Source organism: Protomyctophum parallelum (assembly GCF_964188405.1).
Source record: "Protomyctophum parallelum genome assembly, chromosome: 6".
Lineage (NCBI taxonomy): Eukaryota > Metazoa > Chordata > Actinopteri > Myctophiformes > Myctophidae > Protomyctophum > Protomyctophum parallelum.
The window spans coordinates 24,778,332-24,804,278 of NC_139701.1; the positions used below are offsets into that span (position 1 = coordinate 24,778,332).

Below are 25,947 nucleotides of genomic sequence, written 5' to 3' on the forward strand. Positions count from 1 at the left end.
TTTGTGTATAATTACTGAGTAGAGGGCAGAGTCATACATTTAGTATCAATATTCTATAGTACATTTTAAAATAATTGGGCACTATTCAATTCTAATCTTGTCCTGAGAAAAGCATTATTAGCTGGTTCTGGTCATATATGTTTGAACTGGGGAGTCACTGTAACCATAGTTTGGTGAGTGTGTAGTGTGTAAATTAACAATGTGCCTGAGTGGATGATTTATTGTAAACCTAATAATGGGGCATAAAACACCAAACATATTTAATTTGTTAAACCATATGTTTCATCTAGCCTACATCTAATGGTAATCACATGGCTTGTTATGGCAGTGGCAATATATCTCACTAACAGAAAATGCTAAACTAAAAGAAAGCCCACTGAACAATAATAAATGGTTTGGATTCATGTTAAGTGGTACTGTATATCCTAGCTCATAAACAAACTGCATAGCCTACAGTACATTCCTCAATGTATACAATATTGTACCATAATGGTTCATTTGATATGTCTTATACCAAGCAAAAGTATATTCGTTTCTGCTCGAGCTCTCCTTTTATCCCGAAGAAGGAGCTGTCTCTCCAATTTCTCTTCAGCCTTCTTTCTGAAACAGCAGGCAGCCATGGAACCAACACTCATGAGCCTGGATCCTTCCTGCAAAGTACACAGACCAACTAGAAATATTGAAATAAACATTAAATAATGTACCCATATTGAATAAATACAACAATATGTTATTAAATCAAGGGGTGGGCCACTATAGAATGGTAAAAAAGAGGCTTGCCTGTAAAAAGTGTGCCGTAGATTAGTGCATATCTCAGCGCCCATTCACTGGACCTTTACAGAAGCCTCGCTATTTCTGTGGGCCGCAATATAAATATACAGTATATTATGCACATTAGAAGTCTTTAGTCTGTTAATCCTGTTAATTATTTGATGTGATGTCTTGTCTGAAATGTGAAAGTCTGTGGTTATATCGTGAAAAAGATATACACTACAACATCTAAATAAATCATATAATCTAGTACAGACACTGATGGTTTTAATGTAATTCTTTGCAGTGTCATCAAAGGCACATAAAGGGTATGAAACCCACCTTAAAGGACACCACAGACAGACAGACAGACAGACAGACAGACAGACAGACAGACAGACAGACAGACAGACAGACAGACAGACAGACAGACATTTGGATCATAACTGTATGAGTGTTGTGTGGCGCTGTTACAGCAGCTGTAATACAATCAGTGGAAACAAATACACACAGTGAACTTCCAGCACAGACGGGATTAACCAGTCTGTCAGTCGTCCAAAGCTATAAAGCTCTGATGTTCGTTTTAGCTCATTTGCTCACATTGGCTGGACCAGAGCCATCTGTCCATCTCAATGGGTCTGGACTCTGAACTGGCTGAGTAAACAGTGCTATAGTGATGTGTCCATCAGATCCTGTGTATTTCCATGGAAACAGAGATAACACACAAGGTTATTTTGAGAGCAAATTGTCCCACCATATCAATGCATTTTTCATTGTGTGTTTTATTTGATTAAGAACTGTTGTACAATCACAATATTACACCCGAGGGACGAGGGTGTACTTTATTACCCTTGTTATTATATCATATTGCCACGGCAGTTGTTATATGGTGAGGAACAAGGCGCTCGTGTAGCCTAATATTGCTTAATTCAGGAAAAATAATAAATAACTAAGATTTAACAACTTATATCACTGTGCCAAACAGTATATGAAGTAACAAGTCCTTACCCCTGATGATAGGTGAGTTCAAGTGTTGATGTGAGATATTGGGCAGCAGTACAAAAACACATACACTGAATGGAAATGAAAGGTCCCTCTGTTCATATTTCCAGTGCTCACATTTGCCTTGTCCCTTCTATCAGACTGACAGACCCTATCCCATGTATCCCACTCCCTAGCTGTTTCTGAGCTGCGTATACGAGGAAATACAATGAAGTTGACCATGTGACTTGCTGTCTGCATGATGAGGGTTGTGCTCTGATGGGAAAGGCAGAGGGTGGGGCAGTCGTGTTTGTACTTGTAGAGCCAAGACAGTGGAGCAGAGTAAAGAATGGATATTAAAACATAATGCCAAGAACATTCATTGTTAAATAGCATCGGTTGAATTTGTAGCTTACAGTTAGCATTCTATTGTGCAGGCTCTTCTGCCAAGCTTCCAACCCACTTGAAAAGGCACTATAAAGGTAAAGCTTGCCTGGGCCATGGCTCAGTGGTCCAGGCGCCTTGGCTGGTAATCCAGTCTGGCAGTGTGCCGCGGGTTCGACTCCCGATCCCGACGGCCCTCACTGCATGTCTTCCCCCCCATCTCTCTCCCCATTTCCTGTCAGCCTACTGTCTGTCCCTCCATAAAAAATATAAAATAAAGGCCACACTGTACCTAACAACATTTTCAGTTATTTACTCCTACACATTTGGAACACATCTATAGAGTAATGTGCAAAAAAATGTCATACTGATCTATCTGTCTATCTCTACCATGTCTATCTGCACATAATTATACATAAAAATATAATCTTTTAGAGTCATACAATTTGTATGTGATTATTTGCAGGTCAACCTGAATAAAAAGGAGAAAGACTTGATTTGGTTGTTACTTGTTTCTCTCTGTGTCAGACTTTATTAATATATAAATAAACAGTAAAAGTAATGCCGGTAGGGTTTCTTTACTTTCTCTGTTTTTTAAAGACTTTTCAGTTACTTGAATCCAAACCCAATAAGCTCAGAGATGTTCACAAAATGACAATAAATGCTTTAAGATACAATCTTATCTCTTATTCAAAATCAACACAGTATTCTTCACATTCCCAAATTTCGTAAATTTGATTGATTCAACCAAACTTGTCACATGCAGTTACAATAAACTGGTCCCTAGTCCACAACAGCTTTAACCAATAATATACTGCTTAAAATAAAGTACCTTCAAAAGTTATGACAACATGAGCTAATACAAACATAAAAAATACTATAAATTAAATCAACTAAAAGACATGTTTATGAGTATAACAAGTCAGGCCTAATGATGACTGCCACCACCCTGCATAGTAAAGTAGTGGGAGGGGCCTAGTTATTACTAAAAAGCACCATATATAATGAATTCAATTCAAACTCCAAACTGGAATCGAATAATGAGGGGGCTCTATGAGCGCACCACCAAAAGCACTTTCACTTCTGGCCAATGAGGCTGCCAATAAATGCAAACCGTGAACGTGAACCGTACAGTAGAAAAGCTATTTCCACCACAGCTTCAATGGCTATACCACAACTTACACAGTCACAGCCCAGGTTAGGCCACCCAGCCTGGCAGTGATATGCGCTCGGTGGAGCACCACATATTATTGTGATCTATCAATGTATATAGAAGAAGTGATGGGATAAATGCTTTTGGTGGCTGAATGTTTTACAGTGGTGCTTTATAAAAGGTTGTTATCCTCTAGGTTGATCTGCAAGATGTAGTGTTTGACAGCGAGGAAGACAAACCTAATGTTATCTGTGTCTGTGGCACAGGTGAAGTGTGAGTACATTACTTTTCTCTGATCTGGATTCAGATCTAAAAACATATTCAATATGAATTCTCTTGCTGCCTGGGCATCCTGTTGGGGACCTGGTAAAAAGAGACATGGCACTGCATGTGAATTCAATGCTTATAAATAGCTTCAATTAAAATGAAATAGATTGATACATTGTTGCTGTACACACCAAGGGTACAGAGACTTACAAACAGTAGGCCAACAATACAAATAGCAATACATTTAAATAAAAAGATATTTATCACAACAGAAAATATATAATACATTTTAATACATAATTAATAACAGGCCAATGTGAAAAGGGTGGGATATATTCCTCAGCCTAGTTACTAGGAAAGTATGTGAAAGATTTCACGTAAATTGCAGGCAGCGTTCATGATTTGAGGCTTTTTGTTCAAAACGGGCCAATCCTGCAAATTTTGAGAGCCAATGTTAGCCAATCAGGATGGAATATGAAATATCGGACAGATCTGACTTGAGCACATGACTATAGAGATACTGTGTAACGATTTGCTGGATTTTTGGACAAAATATGGAGGAGTAATATTATAAAACAATGGGTTTTACAAAAGTCGGCCTCCTGGTGGCGCTATAACAGGCTGTTTTGGAAAATTCAGAGGTTCATTGTTGGCATCTAGGGAGTGTGTGTGCAAAGTTTGGCATCGACCGGGTTAACGGTGCCGGAGATTAGCTGATAACAGATGGACGGACGGACGGACGGACGGACGGACGGATGGACGGACGGACACACGGACGGAGTGCAAAACATACTCTCTCCCCAAGCCTTCGGCCTGGTGGAGACTAGACCATAATATGCTTATCTATTCATGACTATAAGAAAGTTCATGCTAATTAGAGTGACATGTTGTGGCCATATCTCACCATCATATTCAGGGAAGTAGTCCATCAAATGTGAAAACATGATCTTTTCCTCCAGTAAGTCTATCTTATTCAGAAACAAGATGACAGCGATCTTATGAAACTGAAAATAGGTTATTATTGTCTGGAACAAGGCTTTACTTTCCTCCATTCGATTCTGTAGTGAATAAGCATGCACGCACGCACGCACGCACGCACGCACACACGCACACACACACACACACACACACACACACACACACACACACACACACACACACACACACACACACACACACACAGAAAACCATGATCAACCATGCAAACTTTGTAGAATGCTCACATTCGTTTCATGTTCCCAAGATTAGAGGTTCAAATCTATTTTTACCCCAATTAGTCTTAGGCATAGTTGGAAAGATGCAAGGAAGATGTTGGGCAACAGGAAGAACAAGGAAGAACTGCCAATCGCAGTGGGTCTTCGCTGAATCACAGTGTATAAAGGAAATTAAGGAATAATGTGCTGCCATACTTTGTTGGGCCGTATAGAAAATAGACTGAGAGCCAGGAGAGTGTTGAGAAGGGCTTTTAAGCTGCCTTGTACACAAACATTATCAGTACACTACAGTCTCAGTCTTACCTCATTGACAGATTCAACAAGGACCTGGTCATACTCGCTGAGGGCTACCAGGAACATGATAGAGGTAACTTTATCAAAACAATGGATCCACTTTCTCCTCTCCGAACGCTGACCACCGACATCTACCATCCTAGAAATACAGGGTTAGGACATTGGCGTTGTGCGTTCCAATGAGGTTATCCTCGCTGGAACGCACAACGCACCTCCACAATCACGTTCACTTCTGCCCATACAGGGCAGATTTGTCTGTCATACAAACTTTATCCCCCCCCCCACGGCTTCTGCGTGTCTTGAGGACTGCACCCCATGACTGACACAGCCCTGAGAATTCAAACAGGCCTAGCAGAGATCTGTGCCCCGAGGTGCACACTATACTAATAGTTATAGTTATAACTAAGTTACATTATTATATTATATATATGTTATAACTAAGCTCACCTGAAGACGCAGCCCTGTCTGAGGGCAAAACAGTACTCCATGATACCTGAGGTGGGAACCCTGGCCCTCAGGACATCCTGCTGTGTTGGCACATATGCAGAATCAGTGATGCGGTCAAGGGTATTGAGATAGCTGTACACACATGAAGAGGGGACAGAAAGAAGGAAGAACCCTCAGAATCAGTGGTACAGTAAGTAATACAATTGTTGACAAAGTCTGAGACAGTTGTTTTGGTCTCTCTCTGTGTCCACCCACTATCTGGCTGAGTCTGAGATCTGGTATTCTCTCTTCCGACTGTAGCATTGCTGGATCCCAGGGTCAGTCCATAGGCTCTTGATGGCTTCAACATATGGATTCATAAATGTTGTGACCTTTTCCACATCTACCTCACTGACTGAACTGGCATAGGCCTGAACAAGCAGAAGCAGAGAAGACATCATAATTCATAATTCCATCCATAATGCCATATACTGTATGTATGTATGTATGTATGTATGTATGTATGTATGTATGTATGTATGTATGTATGTATGTATGTATGTATGTATGTATGTATGTATGTATGTATGTATGTATGTATTTGGTTAAAATGGGTAGGGTTAAAAAAAAAAGGCAAGAGTTTGCTCTGGTGCACTGGCCTAAAAGTGGGTCCTTAAAAACTGCTAAAACTTCTGAAATGTATGTATGTAGGTATGTATGTGTGTATGTATTTTAAAAGGGGAGGCTTTTTTGTAAAAATCCCTGCCCGCAATACCTTCATATATTTAAAATGAGTCCAAAATAGGGTTACCAGTGAAGGGCAAACTGCCTATTCACTGGGGACTATGCAAGGCAGAGGCGTCCACTCCCCTGAGTCCAAGTTTAAGCTAGACCGCATACCTATGTATGTATGTATGTATGTATGTATGTATGTATGTATGTATGTATGTATGTATGTATGTACAGTATATTATGTTTGTTGTATTCCTGTTGTAAATACACTGAAATAAAACCATTACTGTACCTTGTTGCGTTCATACGTGTACGGGATATGTAGTGTGGTCATAGCATGAATTATAGACTGCATTGCTGTGAAGATGTTCTGATAGATCAGCTTGGTGAAGCATTTCCTGTCCTCCTCAGAGTATCCAGAACCATGAATTATTCTCATTTGTTTGAGAAATGTGCTCTTCCCACTCTCACCAGTCCCTAAAAAGTGACAAACATAAATATGCTGTCCAAAGTGGTATAGTTCAGTGTCTGTTCATTTGTATTTCAAGTTTTCTTTTGTGAATGCTATTAATTCATAAAAAAAAAAAGAAAAATGTTGCAAAAATGTCTATGGCATCGGTCTAGCTGGTATAGACAGATGTCTAAGCATGTTGGTTCAATGGCATCCTATAGTTGTATAGTCTATAATTTCAAAACAAGATTATTTTAGAATATAATTTTAGATACAGTCTAGATTACTATTTCTATGCATTTGATGTAATACCTTGTGTTTATCTTGCCTACTGTAAATCGCTCTGGATTTAGAGTGTCTGCTAAATGCCTAAATTGTAAATTATTTTTTTGAAATGTTTTAACTACTGCAATTACAGTAGGCCTACTTATGGTTTTGACAAATGTATATGAAGTGCCTACATCTCTCATGGTTCATTACATTTGTACAATACACATACAGTATGGTTTATTTGGTCAGTATTATACCAAGGAAAAGGAGCTTGTATTCTTTTAGGGAATTATTTTTGTCCCGACTGAGCTGTCTCTCTATCTCCTTATTGATTCGACGAGCCTCTTTATCCTCCTCACTGAGACAGCAGACAGCCATGGACCCAACACTCGATGAGCCTCACTTTTGGATATAGGCTAGCCCTTAATTCCTGCAAAGTGCACAGGATATGACACAAATACACTTATTCAATAATGTACCCATATTGAATAAACACATCAATATCTTAAATTAAATTGCATATAGGCTATATATATCACTTTTCTACGCTTATAATATTTTCCTCAAAATAAAAAGTGTTCACTGACCGACCATGACAATCAAAGTAAATTATATGGTTACATATTGCCTTTATTCTAGATTGAACTTGTAATCACACTGTGCAACAAGTAGATTGTGAAGTAACAAGTCCTTACCCCTGATAGCTGAGTTCAGGTCTTGTGTGAAATATTGGCTGATTCAGCAGTACAAATACCTTCCTCTGTCCATCTTTCCACTGCTTCTTCTATTATTATTATAACCCACCCCCTACTTCTGTTCTGCATAGGACAAAGAAAAAACAAAAACAAGATCATCATGTGACTTCCCGATTACACAAAGGTTGTGCTCTGCTGGGAAAGCTTTACAAGTGTCTTTACGGTCAACCGTCTATGGTAATGTTTACGGTAGTGTGCGAGCAGATGTCGAGTACGAGGGATGGGCGCAGCTGTGTGTGTATGAGTGAAGATAGCGGAGCAGAGGAGAGGAGGGTGCTACTGCTGTAAAGGAGGTATAAACATAGCCTTATCAAGTTGTTTATATATAATTTCAATTAATAACAAACCTACGCCTAGTGCTTTGAAGACCAATCATGTCCTAAAGGACTGTCCTAAAGACTTTGGATTGGTTCTGCAATGCAAATTTCCTTGTAACTGTCTAACACCAGTTTTAATGTCGGCCTCCTCAACGAGTGGGTAACGATGGAAGTTCCATGTCCCACCCGGCTATGCAATACCCGTTGTACCCGTGTCAGAGTATCCGTTACACCCATCTGTCTGTGTCCCCATATATGGAGATTTCTGTATCTGTCTCTCTGTATACCTTTTTTCCTATATGGAGTTCTGTATCAAATATGATTTGTGTTGCCTAATCTCAATGTTACGTAATGGAATGTACAGGTGAGGTCCACTGGCAGAGCCTCACCAGAGCCTTTTGTGGTGGTTCTGGACAACGGTGTATCCAACGGTGTATCCGGCAGGGAGCTCATCCTAGGAACTTTAACAGGTCCCGTTCAACTGTTGTTTACAATGTGGGTCCATGCCAGTGCACTTGGGGGTTCCTCATCGCCGGCTCTGTGCCGTCAAAGAAACGCTGTTTTGACCAAAATGCCATCTGGGAAATCACTCCACAAAACACACCAGGTGTTTTGTGGAGTGAATTCATCATCTATTGTGGGGGTGGTTGACTGGTTGTTGTAAGACAGGATACTGGCAATGGTGGTGGGAAGTCATCTTCCACATCTCAGCCAATTCCAGAAGAAAGGATTTCAACAGAGAGTAATTTCGGGACAGCTGAGTACAACCTGTCTCAGTCAACATTACTGATAGCTAGGTGCAAAATAGAGTGTGAGGGTAGACAGAATGACAGACAGAAAGGAGGCAGACAGTTGCTACCAGACACAAGGACAGATGCAGCAAGAGGATGATATATCATCAATGTTTTTAAGTCTTTACTCAAGACTCACCTTTTTCTGAGCTTAATTTTAATTTGATCACATCTGGGCTTAATTTTAATTTGATCATCTCACATCTTTCATCTTTACATGTGTGTAAGTCTGTGTGTGTCTCATACACATGTGGATACATGCTCTATATATACAGTACATAAATGTACTCGTGTTTATACAATACATCTCTCTCTTTGAATGTAATAGTTTTTTTTTAACTCGCTGACCAGAACTCAGCGAGGGTTGCTCTATCAATAAAGTTTGATTTGCTCTTAGCTTATCAATAATGGATATGCTGGAAGTAGATAGTTGTAGACAGATTCTACTACTGTACAATACATGTCCTTCAAGGACACAATAGTGAACAGAACAGCAGCCTGCAAGCTCTGATGCCTGTCTGTTTCGAGAGGTTCAATCTTCCTATTTGATAACGGATTAAAACTAGAAAAGTGCACAGGCTGGGTTGCTGACTCTAGCCAATATAAGTGAGTTTGTACGACAGACAGTAGCGTTTGTACACCCCCTATATGACTATGGGCAGAAACTGAAGCAATTTTGGAGGTGGCTCTAAAGGCCCCACAACATGTGATTCCGATTTTAGTAGCGTAGGATCTGTCACGGTTTGAGTCAGGATAGAAAGTAGGACCCAAATGCAGGATGAGGCAGAGCAGGTCAGTTCAATGTGTTTAATAACTCAAAAACATTAAGCCACAAGTAAACTAAAGAACTGATGCCAAGACATGAGACACGCAACATATCACAATGTACTAGCAGCAAGGAAACACTTGGAACAGGGGGGTATAAAAGGACACAAGTGAACTCAACTGGAAATCAACATAGGGATTGGCTAGGAGACTAACTAACACAGGTGGAGAAAACTAATAATCAGTGTCACAGGTGAGACAAGACAGGGAACAGTAACTACAGAGAGGAATTAAACCAGGACACTAAATACTACAAAATAAAAGGAACACAGCAGAAAAGTAAATGCTCCTGCTCTGCTGTATTTATGGATCGAGGCAACTGCCATCATGATCCACGTCTCCAGTTCCACAAGTACATGTACTAACAGGCAGGGAGACAGCAATATATAAAGAGATATGGACAGGCAGGCAGATGCACTGTTAGGTGAATGGACATGCAGACACACAATCCGAGGTGGGGATTGGATTAAGATGACTATAACCATGTTTGGGGGAAAACAGACAACACACACACATGATGATTTGACCGTGGCATTCAACTGACAGCATCCGACAGTTGCATAGCAGCCAGGCCACAAGCAAACACAATCTGAGGACAAAGTGCCCCCCCGAGACCTATTAGAGTAATTACATTTCACAGGATCACAGATACAGATTTTCTGTAAACAATCCGCAAGAGGCAAGGCAGGCTTACACGTTCCTGTCGTCTCCTGCATGCAAAACCAAACATCAAAGTCGGAGCCAAAACAAAACTCCAGCCAAGACAGAGATGGTCAGTGTACTTCTGCTGCAAACATTATTTAGCATTCAGATTGCACCCAATGCAATTCATTTGGTAGTCTAACTGTTTGTATTGTAACTGACTTGTCTCTAATTGGCATTGCAATTGGTGCTAATGAGGATGGACGAATACAAAAACGCTTGCCCCAGAACACACACCAGTCAAATCCGGTGACCTCGGAATGGTCAGATCCAATAATCTGGTGACCTGGGAACAGTCGGACCCGCCGGGCCCCATTATTAGGGGCTGTATAGTCTGTTCTCATCAAGCGGGCCGAGTGGTCCGCCTTGGTGGGGGCGAGCGTTCTGCGACAAGTGGGGCAAGCAGACCGTCCCATACTGTTTCTCAACTGATGGTCCACGGACTAGTGGCCCAATACATGGCATATTAGGCCTGCAGGTGGTCTATGGGAAAATGGTTTAAAATATAAATAAAATGCCTTTGTTAAATGTATTAAAATATGTTGGAATAATAAAGTTCAAAAGTCCATCAAATGTAAGAAAATATTAGAATTATATGGAATTTTCTTTTAATTTTTTTTTTATCCCACGATTTTGCAACCCATTTTTTCACCCAGTGTCAATTATTTAATGTAATCCTGGGCGCTACACTTCCTCTGCCATCCTGGGGGGGCAGCGGACTGACCTCATGCTTCCTTCTATGCATGAGGAGTCAAAGCTGCTTTTAATTAATTCATTGCACGAATGAAATTCATTGCACAATACTACGCGCAACAAATTATATCAAGCCCAGGCATTATTTAACTGAAATATACGAGCCAACATTCCAACCTTCCATTAAACTCAGTTAACTGATATACAGTAGGAGGGGACCTACGTACTGATAGAGCATGATGAGATGATTATATGATATACAGTACTGATAGAGCAGGTCATGATGACATGATTATATGATATACAGTACTGATAGAGCAGGTCATGATGACATGATTATATGATATACAGTACTGATAGAGCAGGTCATGATGACATGATTATATGATATACAGTACTGATAGAGCAGGTCATGATGACATGATTATATGATATACAGTACTGATAGAGCAGGTCATGATGACATGATTATATGATATACAGTACTGATAGAGCAGGTCATGATGACATGATTATATGATATACAGTACTGATAGAACAGGTCATGATGACATGATTATATGATATACAGTACTGATAGAGCAGGTCATGATGACATGATTATATGATATACAGTACTGATAGAGCAGGTCATGATGACATGATTATATGATATACAGTACTGATAGAGCAGGTCATGATGACATGATTATACAGTGTATGGGCACATTTCTTAATAATAATGACTCCATCATGCAAGCTGGTACACTTCTAACTCCCGTTTCTGTGGAATTTCCTCAGACTTCCCAATACTGACAACATTGATGCACTTCCACAGAACAGCACAAACGTTTAGTGCACTGTTCCGTTGAAGAAAATACAAAATCTTCACTTTGCTACATTACTAAATGCATGGTCAGGGTCTCAGGGACCACATGCAATACCTTCACAGACCACCAGTGGTCCACGGACCACCTGTTGAGTACAAACCATAGACTGTAAAAAATATGGACAAAGCGTTCCCCGGGTCTAACATGAACGTAAAATGAAGCCTGTAATAATATGCTAATTCCTGATGTAAGTCGCCATCTTTGGTACCAGCTGGCCATTGGCTGGCTCCGTTTTGTATACCAGCTGGTCATTGGCTGCCCAGACAACGAGGCGGGACTTCCCCCCTTCTTCTCCGTTGGTTTTTATTTTGACTCGAGTGGGAGGGGAATCCCGATCATAGACTGTAATGGTAGCCACGCCCCTCAGAACATACGCGATGTTTTTTTTTCTTTATGGTCATTTTTTTAATTAATGGGACCATAATTTTCCCAAAAGAATATTATGACATTAGAAATGAGACTTTAAACTAGTGACTGGAAGAAGAAAGTATTCATGACCATGTTTATTAAGGTAATACAGTCTAGGTGAAGTTGGGCCAAAATACATGGGCCTCTATGGAGCTATGGGGCTTTTTGGGTCCGGTCCAGCGCCACAACAGGCCATTATATGAACTACCGATTTCAAATGAGGCTTCACGAAATATCTGGCTGACTGCCCCCCTGGTACAAACCCACCATTTGGTTCTTGGCAACACATGCATGACATGTTAGTAACTATAATGTCAGTATCCACACACTGACCACATATGACATGCATATATAGTATATATCAGTATCCACACATGCCATGTTAGTATATGTCAGTATCCACACATAGTAGTAGTAACTATATGTCAGTAGTATTGACACAATATCCAGTGTGTGTTACTGTAAGCTCTGTAGGAGCAGCTATATCTCTTTGACTGTTAGGTTTCACCTTTCATTTTAGTGCATGGTCAGGGACCACATGCAATACCAACAATAGGGTATTGGGGTAAAACTTTAATACACAACAACAATACATAAGCATTAGCAAACAAACACAGTTTAGATTAAAGTAATGAGACAGTGGGTGGGACACATCACATATGCAATACAACCATCAATCAAACAAGTTAACATCCTGGCAAACAGGTAGACAAGACAGGCAAATGAATACAGATGGAGCAAACATGTAGACAACGAATCCGGTTGTGTGTGTGTGTGTGTGTGTGTGTGTGTGTGTGTGTGTGTGTGTGTGTGTGTGTGTGTGTGTGTGTGTGTGTGTGTGTGTGTGTGTGTGTGTGTGCGTGCGTGCGTGCGTGCGTGTGTGCGTGCGTGCATGCATGCGTGTGTGTGTGTGATGCATGGCCTTTAAGATCAAAGGTTGTAGAACAGGTAGGTATATTCTTCTCACAGCCATAAGATTATCTTAGAGTCCTCAAATAACACAGTCTTAATGTTCCCATAGCTGTTCTGTTTCGCCTCCTTATCTCCTTCAGGGGCGGAGATGTTTATGATTCCCCACACTGGCATCTCTCTGTATTAGGCCTCCTTATCTATCTTACCGCTACCAACCAAGGTCAACCACAAATGTCTTTATCTTGGGTTTTTTGACAATGGGAGTTATTAAGCTTCAACAACTGGCAACACACTTGACATTCAAACATTCAGTTCTGACGTCAAAGCTGCTTTTCAAGTTACGTTTCAAGTTACTTTGGAGAAAATTGTAGAGGACCGATGGGTGGCATTCGTACATTATTGAGGTGAGACGACTGCATCAAGTCACCTGGGACGCTCTTCTTATTCTTCATGCTCATTCCTCATGGAAAAGGTATGGTAGCCTATGCACATTTTCTTTTTGTTATTTCATTGTTTTGTATTGAGGACTTTAATACTGCTCTACCGATTTTAATTTATTTGACATTATCAGGAAACTTTTATCAGGTCAAGTTGATACTAAGTTGATACTATATATCCATTGCCAAATGATGATAATGTTACCAAATGTAGAAATGTGGAAGTGTTACAACAGTAGATTATCTACACACTACAACAGTAGATTAGATAAGAATGTTGTACTTGCATGTACTTATTTACCTCGTGCTCTGCTCCCTGAATGTCTCCATGTCACTGTTGATGTGTGCCTGTTTGTGATCTAGTTCGAGGAGGCCACCTCTTTTCTTGGCACCTGGGGTCGATTCCAGAAGACTGTCTTCTTCCTCCTAAGCCTCGGCTGTGTTCCCAGCGGTTATGTGGGCATGGCCATAGTCTTCATCGCTGATATACCTCCTCACCACTGCCGCCTATCTCCCCTCAACTCCTCGTCCTCTCTGTCCTTCAGCCTGAACCTCAATCTATCTATTCCCCTAGAAGAGGTGAAAGGGGAAGTCACTCTAAGTCGCTGCTCCAGGTAAATGCAGAGTTGATACATTTCCTACATACTTACTGTAGTAAATATGGAAAGAAAGACAGACAGACAGGCAGGCAGGCAGGCAGGCAGGCAGGCAGGCAGGCAGGCAGGCAGGCAGGCAGGCAGGCAGGCAGACAGACAGACAGACAGACAGACAGACAGACAGACAGACAGACAGACAGACAGACAGACAGACAGACAGACAGACAGACAGACAGACAGACAGACAGACAGACAGACAGACAGACAGACAGACAGACAATCACAGTCCGATTGGAGAGTATAGGACCCAAGACGAGGTACAGGGGAGACTGCAGACAATATAGGGCTGTATTTTGCGTGTCTTAAGTACCAGGTCTTATTACTTAACTTAAGACCTGGAGGCGTGGTCAATGCTCGTGGCATTGATCACGCCTCCAAGGTTTTAAGTTAAGTAATAAGACCTGGTACTTAAGACACGCAAAATACAGCCCTTTAAAGGCTCTAAGTTTTATAGGTGGGACCATTCACTCACACTTATGTTCTGATTTCTGACACTAACAGCTTACATTTTCCTGAATGCTGTGTCTCTATGTCTACATGTTCCAGGTACAACAGCCATACTAACGAGACAGAGGGGTGTGTGGATGGCTGGGTGTTCAGCTCTGAGAGATACTCGTCCACCATCATTACTGAGGTCTGGACAAATTAAAATGCACATTTAGAGTAGTGTTTTGTCGAGCAATTAAGTAAGTAAACATGAACAGAAGTATAGGCTACACTTGACTTCAGAACTAGCCATCTTTTCATCATCCAAAAATATAATATTTTTGATAGTTTACACGTTTTCTGCATTCTATATCCTCTCATGGTAAAAAATATTCTGTTTTAACAAACGTGATTCCCTATACAATACATGTCATGAGTATACCATGATGAAATTATGTGTTGACCTTGAACCGTCTCCCTTTGTGTGTGTGTGTGTGTGTGTGTGTGTGTGTGTGTGTGTGTGTGTGTGTGTGTGTGTGTGTGTGTGTGTGTGTGTGTGTGTGTGTGTGTGTGTGTGTGTGTGTGTGTGTGTGTGCGTGTGCGTGTGTGGTGCGTGCACGTGCGTGCGTGTGTAGTGGGCTCTGGTGTGTGATGACAGCTGGAAAGCCCCGTTCACAATGACTGTGTACTTCCTGGGAATTCTTACCGGAGCGTTTGTGTCAGGAATCCTCTCTGACCGGTACGAGCTGTCTTTCCCACTAATAGAATGAACAAAGTATTTGGCAGCCAGATGGCAGTTGGCACAGGAGTAATGTTCCTGCTCACCACTATTGAGACCGGATTGGCAATGACTTAACCACACAAATAAAGAAAAAAATATTTTTATTCCAAAAAATCACACAGATTATTATTTTTATTTTTTTTGCCTTTATTGATATATACAGTAGCTTGACAGGAAACGGGGAGAGAGATGGGGTGGAAGACACACAACAAAGTTTGTTGGGATTGAATAATGTATAATGTATATTGAATTTGTATGGTGTGGCTCTGCAGGCGGCAAGCTGTCTTTAGGAATGGGTCTGTGCGGAGAGCTGTCTGAGTCTATACTAATACATTGTGTGTCCGGGGCTAAACAGCTGGACTGATCAGTGCTAAATGTCTTGTGCACAAGCCAAGGAAGTAGCCGCTACCTCCACAATCCAAACATGTTTTTTCACAGGTTGTTCTATAATTTGTGTGGGCACTACCCACAATGCATGGCTTTTGAAGATTACCTCATATGGCAGCCAAGTCTATGGACTTTATAATATTTGTTTAGAGCATTTATGACATAAATCATTTGCCAGACAAGCCTATAAGGCACTAAATTACGACAAAAGACGCCATGTGGCCGATATAAATACAGTGGGCGCCCCTCACTTCACACAAGTGTAATTCTTATATTATACACTTATTGAGGGGCGCTGGCCCCTCATATAAACAGCTATAGTGTAGATTCTGTCTGAACACAAACATTAAAGTCCATTGACAATGAATGGAGAATTTACATCAAATGAGCCTGAGCAAATTGGCTGTCGGTATGTTGGTGAAAACCTTTGGCCAATAAGGGACCACTATTATTGGTGACGTAACTAAGGTGTGTTTCAAGGTTGTATTTTTGTTTTATTGGATGATGTACAATGATAAGAGGGCACCTCACTTCACACAGGTGTGATTTTATATTTTATAATTTAAAATCGGTCGGATCGAATTATTATTATTATTTATTTATTTTGCCAGGGGGTGCAGTGCACCCCCTGAACCCCCTCAAGCTCCGCCCATGGCTATAGGTCGTATAAACATTACATGCATGCTGTATCCTGAACTGAACTATGTGCTTTTTACACTATTGTTCATGTAAAGATATAGATCTTAAAAAATATGTAAAGTTTGCATACTAACAGACAGTAGGCCTACATGCAGTAAGGATCTAACTTCATACGATAAAATATACTGTATCTGTTTCTGTGAAGTTATCTGTGGCATAAATGCTTTCTCTCCATTGACTCATAGTTACGGTCGACGTGTGATCTTCTTTGTGTCTGCGGCAGTTCAGACAGTATTTTGTCTGCTTCTGGCTGCCTCCTCCAGATGGGAGATGTTCTGTGTCCTCTACTTCTTACTGGCTATTGGAAGGGCTGCCAACTACACCTGTGCCTTCATACTGGGTAGGGAGATACACAAACACAGTCCGATGAAGAGACAGAAAGAGATCTACTACACTCTCCAATCGGACTGTGACGAATCTGTCTGTCTGTCTGTCTGTCTGTCTGTCTGTCTGTCTGTCTGTCTAGGTGCTGAGCTGCTGACCAAGAAAGTGAGGAGCTGTTTTGGGATCATTGGAATTGGCTTTGGCTACTCTCTGGGATACACCTTGCTGCCTCTTTTTGCCTTTTACATCAGGAGCTGGAGATGGCTGCTAGTGGCTCTGTCTCTTCCTGGTCTACTCTATATACCTCTGTGGTGGTAAGACATACTTGTATGGAATGAAATTTGTCTAGTAGAATAGTAGTAATTAAGGCAAGGCAAGTTCATTCATATAACATATTTCAATAACAAGGCAATTCAAAGATCTTTACAGTACACAGACATTAATCTGGTCAAATTTAACACTGATTTATTCTCCAGAAACACAGGACTGGAACAACATAAATAATTGCGAACGCAGTGATTGCGAACGCAGTGATTGCGAACGCAATGAGCACTAACTATGAGACTCTGCAGATCATGTCTGTGTGTGTGTCTGTGTGTCTGTCCCGCTGTGACACCACCCGCCCGCCACCAGAGGGCGCAGCTGTAGCACACACACCCACACACACACAGGGCGCAGCTGTAGCACACACACACACACACACACACACACACACACACACACAACCACACACACAACCACACACACACACGAGCTGCGTTCGCTTCCCGCGTTTGCGCGTCTTACTTGTATCTATATAATAGCAGGGAACACAAGGGAATGGGAGTTTAAATAGACACAGGAGGTTTGTATACCTCGGCCAAACTTTCAAAACTGTCCATGGTAGCCTACTGCCCTACTACATTAATTGCCAGCACAATATAATTCATGAACACCTTGAGAGACCAATCACATGCAGGTTTACAAAATTATCACATTGGTGTCATTCGCCATGAAGTAATGCTTAGCACGAAGATCTTGAATGTGCAAGAACTGCAAAAAATGAACTTTAGCAAGGTAATTCCCATCATGATGCATTGTGAGCATGATCGTCTATTCTCTATTTTGTGGTAAAGTTCTAATTCTGTCCAATGGCTATAGGTTTATCCCAGAGTCTCCTCGCTGGCTATTGGCTCAAGGTCGTATCAAGGAAGCAGAGCTTATTATCAGGGCTGCAGCAAAGAAGAATGGAGTCATGGCACCCGAGGTTATCTTCAAACAAGAAGTTACTCCACTTATGGTACAAGTACACACACATGCATGTTTTGTCCAAATAAAGAGCAAAATAATTTAGGTGAGTGACAAAATGGGTTGCAAGATAACATTAAAAATATTTTAAAATCATATTTTAAAGGCATGTTTGTTATAAAGGAATATTTAGTAATTATTGTTTCCATTGAACACATCTCTTATATTTAGTTTAGTTTAGAGCTATGTTTCACTTTGTACAACTTACTGGCATAAAGAAAGCCTCAAAGGGGTCATTTTGACCTATGGAGCGAGGAGATTACAGGCTCTGCTTAGCTTCTTGAAGTTCTTGCTCATTATTATTTTGCAACGAGATATGGAGTTTCGGCCCACTGCACCCCCTCCCTCCTCCTTCTTCTCTGCCCTCCTGTCTGTCATAGAGTAATGGTTGAGACAAATAAAAGCAGTGAAAGGTCCTGAAAGATACCGTCAGATACCGTCAGTCTTACCCAATACCCAATCTTTCTGATTTATGAACACAAGGCTGCTGTACTTTATACCTCATACTAAGCATTTAAAGTATGAGAGGTATAAAGTACAGCAGCCTTGTGTAGATATTTTGACATTCCGTTTTTTTTTTTGTTTTTTTTTATGTTGCCACTACTGTTGGAGAAGCCATAAACTACACAGGTTCCTCCCGATGTTAAAACTCTCTGCTTGTATGAATTTATTCTTAGAAATTCTGATATTGGCAATTAATCTAATATTTTGCAGTCAATTTAGAATTGACTAATCATTGTATCAGTATTTATTTAAAAAAATGTCTTTTCATGTATTTCCAAAATACAAAATGCGTATATTAAGATATTTCTTTTTCCAGTATTTGTCGATTGTAATGTATCAAAATAAGAACATTTATTTTCGGCCATCTCTGCATGTTTGACAGTTCAAGTGAGACAGCAGGGCTGTCCACATCTGTCTCTGTCTGTATGGAGGCCATACATCTAACGTCATCTCTCTCTCTCTCTCTCTCTCTCTCTCTCTCCTCTCTCTCTCTCTCTCTCTCTCTCTCTCTCTCTTTGTATCTCTCTCTCTCTCTCTCTCTCTTTCTTTCTCTCTCCCTCTCTCTCTCTCTCTCTCTCTTTCACTCTCTCTTTGTATCTCTCTCTCTCTTTTTCTCTCTCCCTCTCTCTCTCTCTCTCTCTCTCTCTCTCTCTCTCTCTCTCTCTCTCTCTCTCTCTCTCTCTCTCTCTCTCTCTCTCTCTTTGTATCTGGGTATAGGATGCAAGTCCTGCACATAGCCAACATCTGTACACCTGGCTAGACTTGGTTCGAACGAGCAACATAAGAAACCTCACCATAATCACCATGTTCATCTGGTAAACACACAGGATGCTTTATTGGGACATTTGTACAATCATATTGTAGACCAACAAGAAAGTGCCAAGATAGTTAATTGGCACTGATCAGTCCAGCAGGATGCGAGATTAGGCCCAGTAGGTCTAACTAGACAGACCTATTTGTAGACGGCTCTGCCTCCTATATGTTAGATATTTTTTCATCATTCGTAGTTTTACTACACCAATATAAAAACAAAAAATATTAGAAAGCCATGCTACTCTGTGACGTCCAGTGTAAAAAACATTGAATGCCATGTTAGACTGGTGCTTCTTATAGTATCCCTGTCTGTTTTCTATGGTGCTTACCTGTTTTCTATGGTGCTTACTATGGTGCTTACCTGTTTTCTATGGTGCTTACTATGGTGCTTACCTGTTTTCTATGGTGCTTACTATGGTGCTTACCTGTTTTCTATGGTGCCTGACTATGGTATTGATCATGATATTGTACTTAGTAGTAGTAGATATGTTTGTTGGTGAAAGTAGAGGGAAAATAACTCATCTGGCGCCCCTGTTCCAATCTGTCAAACTGTAAAAAAAAGAAAAAAAGAAGGAGAAAGAAAGGTATTCATTCTATAGCAGCCATATAGAAGAATCAATTAGTCAAAGCCACCCCCCCCCCCCCCCCCTCTCTCTCTCCATCATTTAGGATTGTGACTTCCATGACATATTATGGAATGTCTTTAAACACACCAAACATGGATGGAGACCCTTACGTCAACTGCCTGGTTTCCGGAGCGACTGAGTTTCTAAGTAACATCTGTATTTGGTTTGTGATACGCTACACTCCACGGCGTTTCCCCCTGCCCTTCACTATGCTGCTGTCTGGGGTTCTACTGTTGCTGGTCAAGCTCATACCTGATGGTACACACACATGTTCTACTGCTGCTGGTCAAGCTCATACCTGATGGTACACACACATGCACGCACACACACACTTCCTCTCTCTCTCCCTCTTCATCCACCCCTCCCCCTCTCTCTCTGTCTCTCTATTAAAGTAGGCCTACAGCAGAAATTCATAGAAACAAAATCGTAACTATACACACAGGGGTAGAGAGCACAAGCTACAATTGGTGACTTCATGGGTTGGAGTTGGTACATAGGTTTGGTCCGGTATATGATTCAAAACTGTGTAGTGGGTGTGAGTAGAAAAAAGTATTAATTTTCAGAAAAAAGACTGACATCACTAAGCTGTATGTCCTTTGAAATGTTTCTACAAAGGAGAATAGTTCACACTTCACATTGATGCCTCTCCTCTCCTCTCCTCTCCTCTCCTCTCCTCTCCTCTCCTCTCCTCTCCTCTCCTCTCCTCTCCTCTCCTCTCCTCTCCTCTCCTCTCCTCTCAGATTTGTCCATTCTAACTCGGGTCCTGGTGATGGGAGGGAAGACAGGAGTGACAGGAGCATATAATTTCCTCTACCTCTACTCCACGGAGCTCTTCCCCACTGTAGTGAGACACATGTCGCTAGGAGCCCTGTCCATGTCTGCCCGCATAGGCAGTGCTTTGGCGCCATACATCGCTTTCATTGGTGAGAGAGAGAGAGAGAGAGAGAGAGAGAGAGAGAGAGAGTGTGCGTGCGTTTTGCTTATAAATCTGTAATCTTTACCATTTCTTGAAGACATGTACAAATATTTACTTGTGACTTCTTACAGCCCATTGCTAACACTGATTGATAATATTGTCATTCTAGGTACATTCAACAAGTTCCTCCCTTACTTCCTGATGGGTGGAGCCACTGTCGCAGCTGGCCTTCTGAGCCTTTTGCTACCCGAAACCAAAGACCAGGAACTACCAGATCTCATCCCTCACACTAAACCGCTGGTCCAGTAGGTTTTCCCTCATAGAGTTGCCATTTCTCAGTCATGACTTTGCCTCAGCCAGGTCCTTAAAGACGGAGTGCTGTGATTGTTGTACTTTTTCTGTTTTGTATGTGTCTATGCAGTTAACATTACTCTAATAGACCCCCAGGTGTGGTTATACTATTCAAATATGTCTTCCCTGTGTATATTTTGTTTCCTCCTGAAAGAGAACAGCCTTTGAATCAAAAGGCTCAATCGAAATACACCACTTTAGTGTCATCATAACCCTAACCCCTCCCCCATTATCATACTGTACTGTACAACAACAGCTGTGCTAATGTGAAAACCAGGTATACTTAATGAACTGGTGGGTGTGGCCATATCAAAACATAAATTTCTGTACACTTTTTGAAAAAAGCTTCCTCCTAGTATAATCATGATGTACCTGATGATCATGTTTTAGGGGGGGGGGGCATTTAAATTAAATCCATGTTTCCTAATCCTATACTTGTGTGGTGGAAACGAAAGCAGAGCGCGCACGTACTGCGATCGGCTGGGTATGTCGGTGTTATCCACCGTATGTCGGTGTTGTCCACCGGCCAATAGGGGACCACCATTATTGATGATGTAACTATAAGGTCGCCTTCACACCAGAAAGCTTTACTGCGATTAAAACGAATCCTGCTGCACATTGTCGGAAAGTGCGCTTCGTTTGGCAGGTGTGAATTAAGCCTCATAAAGAACCGCATTCTACTCAAAAAACGGGGGTTTCACTTTGCTTCCAATCACATTTGATTTCGATTCGGTGCAGGTGGGAATGCAATCCGCAGCAAATAAAGGAAATTAAGCTAAACACAGTTGGAGATGGAGAAGGGATATTCATTTTACGCAGCGCAAAGATGTCCCGTTTAACCTCATAGACGTGGGCAAATAAGGAGACTGAAGCCCTCATTGAATTATGAGGACGAGTACATTAATCAATTGCTTAAGGAAAAAACACTGTAGTGTACAGAATATTCAGTCCGTCTGTGCGTAAACATGGAGTGTTGTCACTGCTGCTCTGTGTGGGGAGGGAGTGGGAACTTTCTTTTCTTCATGTCAATTCATTTTATGCTGCTGTCTACGCTGTGCCTCCACATACCCAAAAGAACAGTGCGTGCACACACACACACACACGCGCGCGCGAGCGTGTGCACACAAGAGTGAGAGAGACGTCTAGTCCCCGACACACGTTACCCTAATTTTACGTCCTAACTATTACTCGAAGTATTATTTTAACACCATAGTTTCACTGTGTAGTTTATGAATGGAACACATTGATGAAGTTCCCTGCTGTGTTTCTAATTGCTATGGATGACAGCGCAGTGTGAAGGCAAACCGCAGCAAATTAAATATGCAAGAATCCCAACTTCTCCGCCCATTCGCAGCATCGAGTCTACCAAAGTATTAGTGTGAATGTGACCTAAGGTACGTTTGGTGATCGGCTGGCAATGTTGTCAAGTAACTTAAGTAATATATTACTTTCAGTAATATTATTACTTTTTTCCAGTAATATGTAACTTAACTAGTTACTTTCACATTTTGAGTAATAATATTACATTTACTTTTTTCCAAAAGTAATATTCTAGGGATGCACCGAAAGGGAAATTCTTGGCCGAAACCGAATACCGAATATAGGAAACAGTTGGCCGAAAACCGAATATCCGAATATGATTAATATTATACATCTTTTTTCCTACCATTGCTGTCATTGCCGTACCTTAAAGCTACCTGATTTATGGCAAAAAAATGGTTATGGCAAAACTTAACTTAAATAATAATCACTATTATGCATTAATTGCATACACTATTAATTGCATAGACTATTCGATGATATATTTTAGGGCCGAAACCGAATAGGTCAAAAATAAATTTTAGCCATTTTCTGCCGAACATTTTCTATGTTTCAAGGTTGGTATAAGGTCAATAACGGGTCTAAAGGATTTAGAACAGCAGTTGTAATAGACATTAGTTAAGTAGCAGGCGCAAGTTGGGACGACAGAGTGCATTTCTAGTTATGCCTGTGTGATTATTACAATCTTTTATGCTTTGGATTTGCTGCTTTTTGACACACAGCGTGTTGACAGACATACCATGAATCATCAGATATCTATTGATCATGACCACCCATAATGACATGGAGATATGGTTGATAGACACCAGTTTAGTAAACATTTGAACGCCCAGATTGCCAACTTATTTTTTTGTTTAGATTTTAGATTGAAATCATAAAGTCATCATGATTGCTGTGCTAATTTATTATGCTGCTTATGGCCCACATAATCCACTTGCCCATTATGGCCCACTTGGAGCAATGATCTGGTTTGCCAGAGCTGTGGAAACACTGTTCAGGCCCAGCACTGGGCCAGAACAGTATGGGTGTGGCCATAATTGGGCCGGACCAATTTTGATATGCTACCATTTTATCTTCAAAATGGAAACTTGCTATACAGTAGGCCTATGTGCTCACGTGTCAGAAGTCACTCTTCACTTTTGGAAGTGTTATGGAAGTGAAGCAGATTCCTTTTTTCTGTTTATTAGTCATCTCTCTCTCTCTCTCTCTCTCTCTCTCTCTCTCTCTGTGTGTGTGTGTGTGTGTGTGTGTGTGTGTGTGTGTGTGTGTGTGTGTGTGTGTGTGTGTGTGTGTGTGTGTGTGTGTGTGTGTGCATGGGTCCGTGCGTGTTTTAGGCTGTCCAAACTGTTTGCGAGACACAGTGGTCCAGCTGAGTGCCAGGAGGCTGACATGGAGTGCAGATCCAGAACGAGCCTAACAAACAAACTTAGACCATGTCCACACCGAGCACAGCGGGTATAGAAAGGGTTTTATTTGTTACTACCCTCATACAGGTTCAATAAGCAAACCACAATCTTGTGAGGTCCACAAAGTACTGTAGCCTATACTTCAACAATAGTGTAGTGAAGTGTTTCTCAACCTATTTTCAGGCAGATAACTCACAAATAGAAAATTTGAGAATGAATGTGGATATAACATTTCATCTTGGTGTTCGGCTCTGCTACATTTTTCTCCCTGCTCACTGCTCAGCACAATTAGACAGCCATCATTAAACATTAAGAGCAGGGAGATAAATATACAATAACAACCCCCCATGGGGAACACAACTAATAGCAGAGCACACCAGTTGTTCTGGGGTGGCGTTGGGAGCAAACTGCCTGAACTAACTTTGCAAGCTACGTATCATTTGTGTTAGTAATAGTATGTGATTACATAATTATTAGCCTACTTCCCATCATGATTGATTGGGAATTTAATTATAGGTGAACAGAACAGGTGAACATAAAACCTTACAGACAAATGATGCAACAGAAACTGACAGGAACTGATTAGGGAACAAGAGTAATATACACATGAGGGCTGATTACACATTACAGCATGGGAACAAGAACATACATAAGAACATAGAACCAAAACAGCTAAAACATAACATGGAAATATAACACCTAGACATAGGCAAAGTCTGTGAGTGTGAGTGTGAGGTTCATTTTATTAGCTTACTTCCCAGGGAGAGAAAAAAAACACCTGTTACAATAATAAGTAGAATTCTGTCAGGCCCTGTCACTGAATGGCAGGGCTGGGTGTTGATCATTAACTGAATAGAATACCCAAGACCTTTTTTTTCCCGGTTATATCCTTTTAAGTGTTTGACTGTACTCTGTACTGTTTACACAGGGATGTCAAGCCCTGTCATGGGGCTTCCATCCCTGTCAAACAGAAACACACCTTTTGAAGTGTTCTGTATGTTAGCCTCAAAACCACATGCAACTAGTGTCCCTAGTGTTTTGGAAGTATTCCTATATTTAATTACTGGCAGCCTAGGACTGGGGAAGCATTTTAATCATTTAGAGTTTTAACACAAATCTTCTCTTATGGGGGACCCTGGCACAGAGTTGTTCCAGATGGGGGTCAGCGGACAAATACTGTACAATTTAATTTGGGGGTCCTTGACATCATTTGTTCGAAGAACTGCTGTAGTATCATGCCTGTTGAGATGGAGAGTGACATGACATGAGGCGGCATGTGAGATGAAATGACTTGGAGAACTGCTTTAGTAGAACATCATGCCTGCTGAGGTGGAGAGTGACATGACATGAGGCGGCATCATGTGAGATGAACATCATGCCTGCTAAGGTGGAGAGTGACATGACATGAGGAGTCATGTGAGATGAACATCATGCCTGCTGAGGTGGAGAGTGACATGACATGAGGAGTCATGTGAGATGAACATCATGCCTGCTGAGGTGGAGAGTGACATGACATGAGGAGTCATGTGAGATGAACATCATGCCTGCTGAGGTGGAGAGTGACATGACATGAGGAGTCATGTGAGATGAAATGACTTGGCGTGTGATAAGATGAACGGAGCAGTTACTGATATACACAGGTTGTAAACATGATACAAATAAACAGTGATCTTAAACTAAATGGTTTATTATCGATTAATGTATTAGATTAAACTAATAAAATAAAATGGATGTCGATCAATACTTGTCACAGTATACAGTAGGATCAATCGTGCAAATGGGACCCATTTGTTTGTCACGACACATTTTTATCTGTCCCT

At 41.1% G+C, this 25,947-nt stretch overlaps 3 protein-coding genes and 1 long non-coding RNA gene across 4 annotated transcripts in view; 1 reads left to right on the forward strand and 3 right to left on the reverse strand.

Annotated features, from left to right (window-relative positions):
* LOC310860927 (guanine nucleotide-binding protein G(q) subunit alpha-like) overlaps positions 1-651 on the reverse strand; it is a 6,130-nt gene extending 5,479 nt beyond the window's left edge. The window contains exon 1 of the mRNA XM_083768139.1: positions 515-651. Coding sequence (XP_083624265.1) covers positions 515-635 — 121 coding nt within the window. The 5' untranslated portion in view covers positions 636-651. The remainder of the gene's footprint in view (positions 1-514) is intronic.
* Positions 652-779: 128 nt separating this feature from the next.
* LOC310860928 lies at positions 780-1,936 on the reverse strand. The gene is made up of 3 exons (XR_014569441.1): positions 1,759-1,936; positions 1,351-1,442; positions 780-855 (listed from the first exon to the last, which is right to left on the reverse strand). It is a non-coding gene; the product is annotated as an uncharacterized lncRNA (long non-coding RNA).
* Positions 1,937-3,440: 1,504 nt separating this feature from the next.
* Positions 3,441-7,634, reverse strand: LOC310859917 (guanine nucleotide-binding protein G(q) subunit alpha-like; the record flags this gene model as incomplete). The annotated part of the gene is made up of 8 exons (XM_083766683.1): positions 7,618-7,634; positions 7,180-7,352; positions 6,494-6,678; positions 5,746-5,900; positions 5,491-5,622; positions 5,053-5,182; positions 4,440-4,593; positions 3,441-3,631 (listed from the first exon to the last, which is right to left on the reverse strand). The coding sequence occupies exons 2-8, from the start codon at positions 7,298-7,300 to the stop codon at positions 3,441-3,443; spliced, it is 1,068 nt and encodes a 355-aa protein (XP_083622809.1). The 5' UTR covers positions 7,301-7,352; positions 7,618-7,634.
* Positions 7,635-13,657: 6,023 nt separating this feature from the next.
* LOC310859918 (solute carrier family 22 member 4-like) lies at positions 13,658-21,359 on the forward strand (the record flags this gene model as incomplete). The annotated part of the gene is made up of 9 exons (XM_083766684.1): positions 13,658-13,666; positions 13,995-14,245; positions 14,834-14,921; positions 15,349-15,452; positions 16,844-16,989; positions 17,047-17,218; positions 18,045-18,183; positions 20,964-21,057; positions 21,220-21,359. 9 exons carry the CDS (start codon positions 13,658-13,660, stop codon positions 21,357-21,359), a joined length of 1,143 nt encoding a protein of 380 aa, XP_083622810.1.
* Between the last annotated feature and the right edge of the window lie 4,588 nt (positions 21,360-25,947).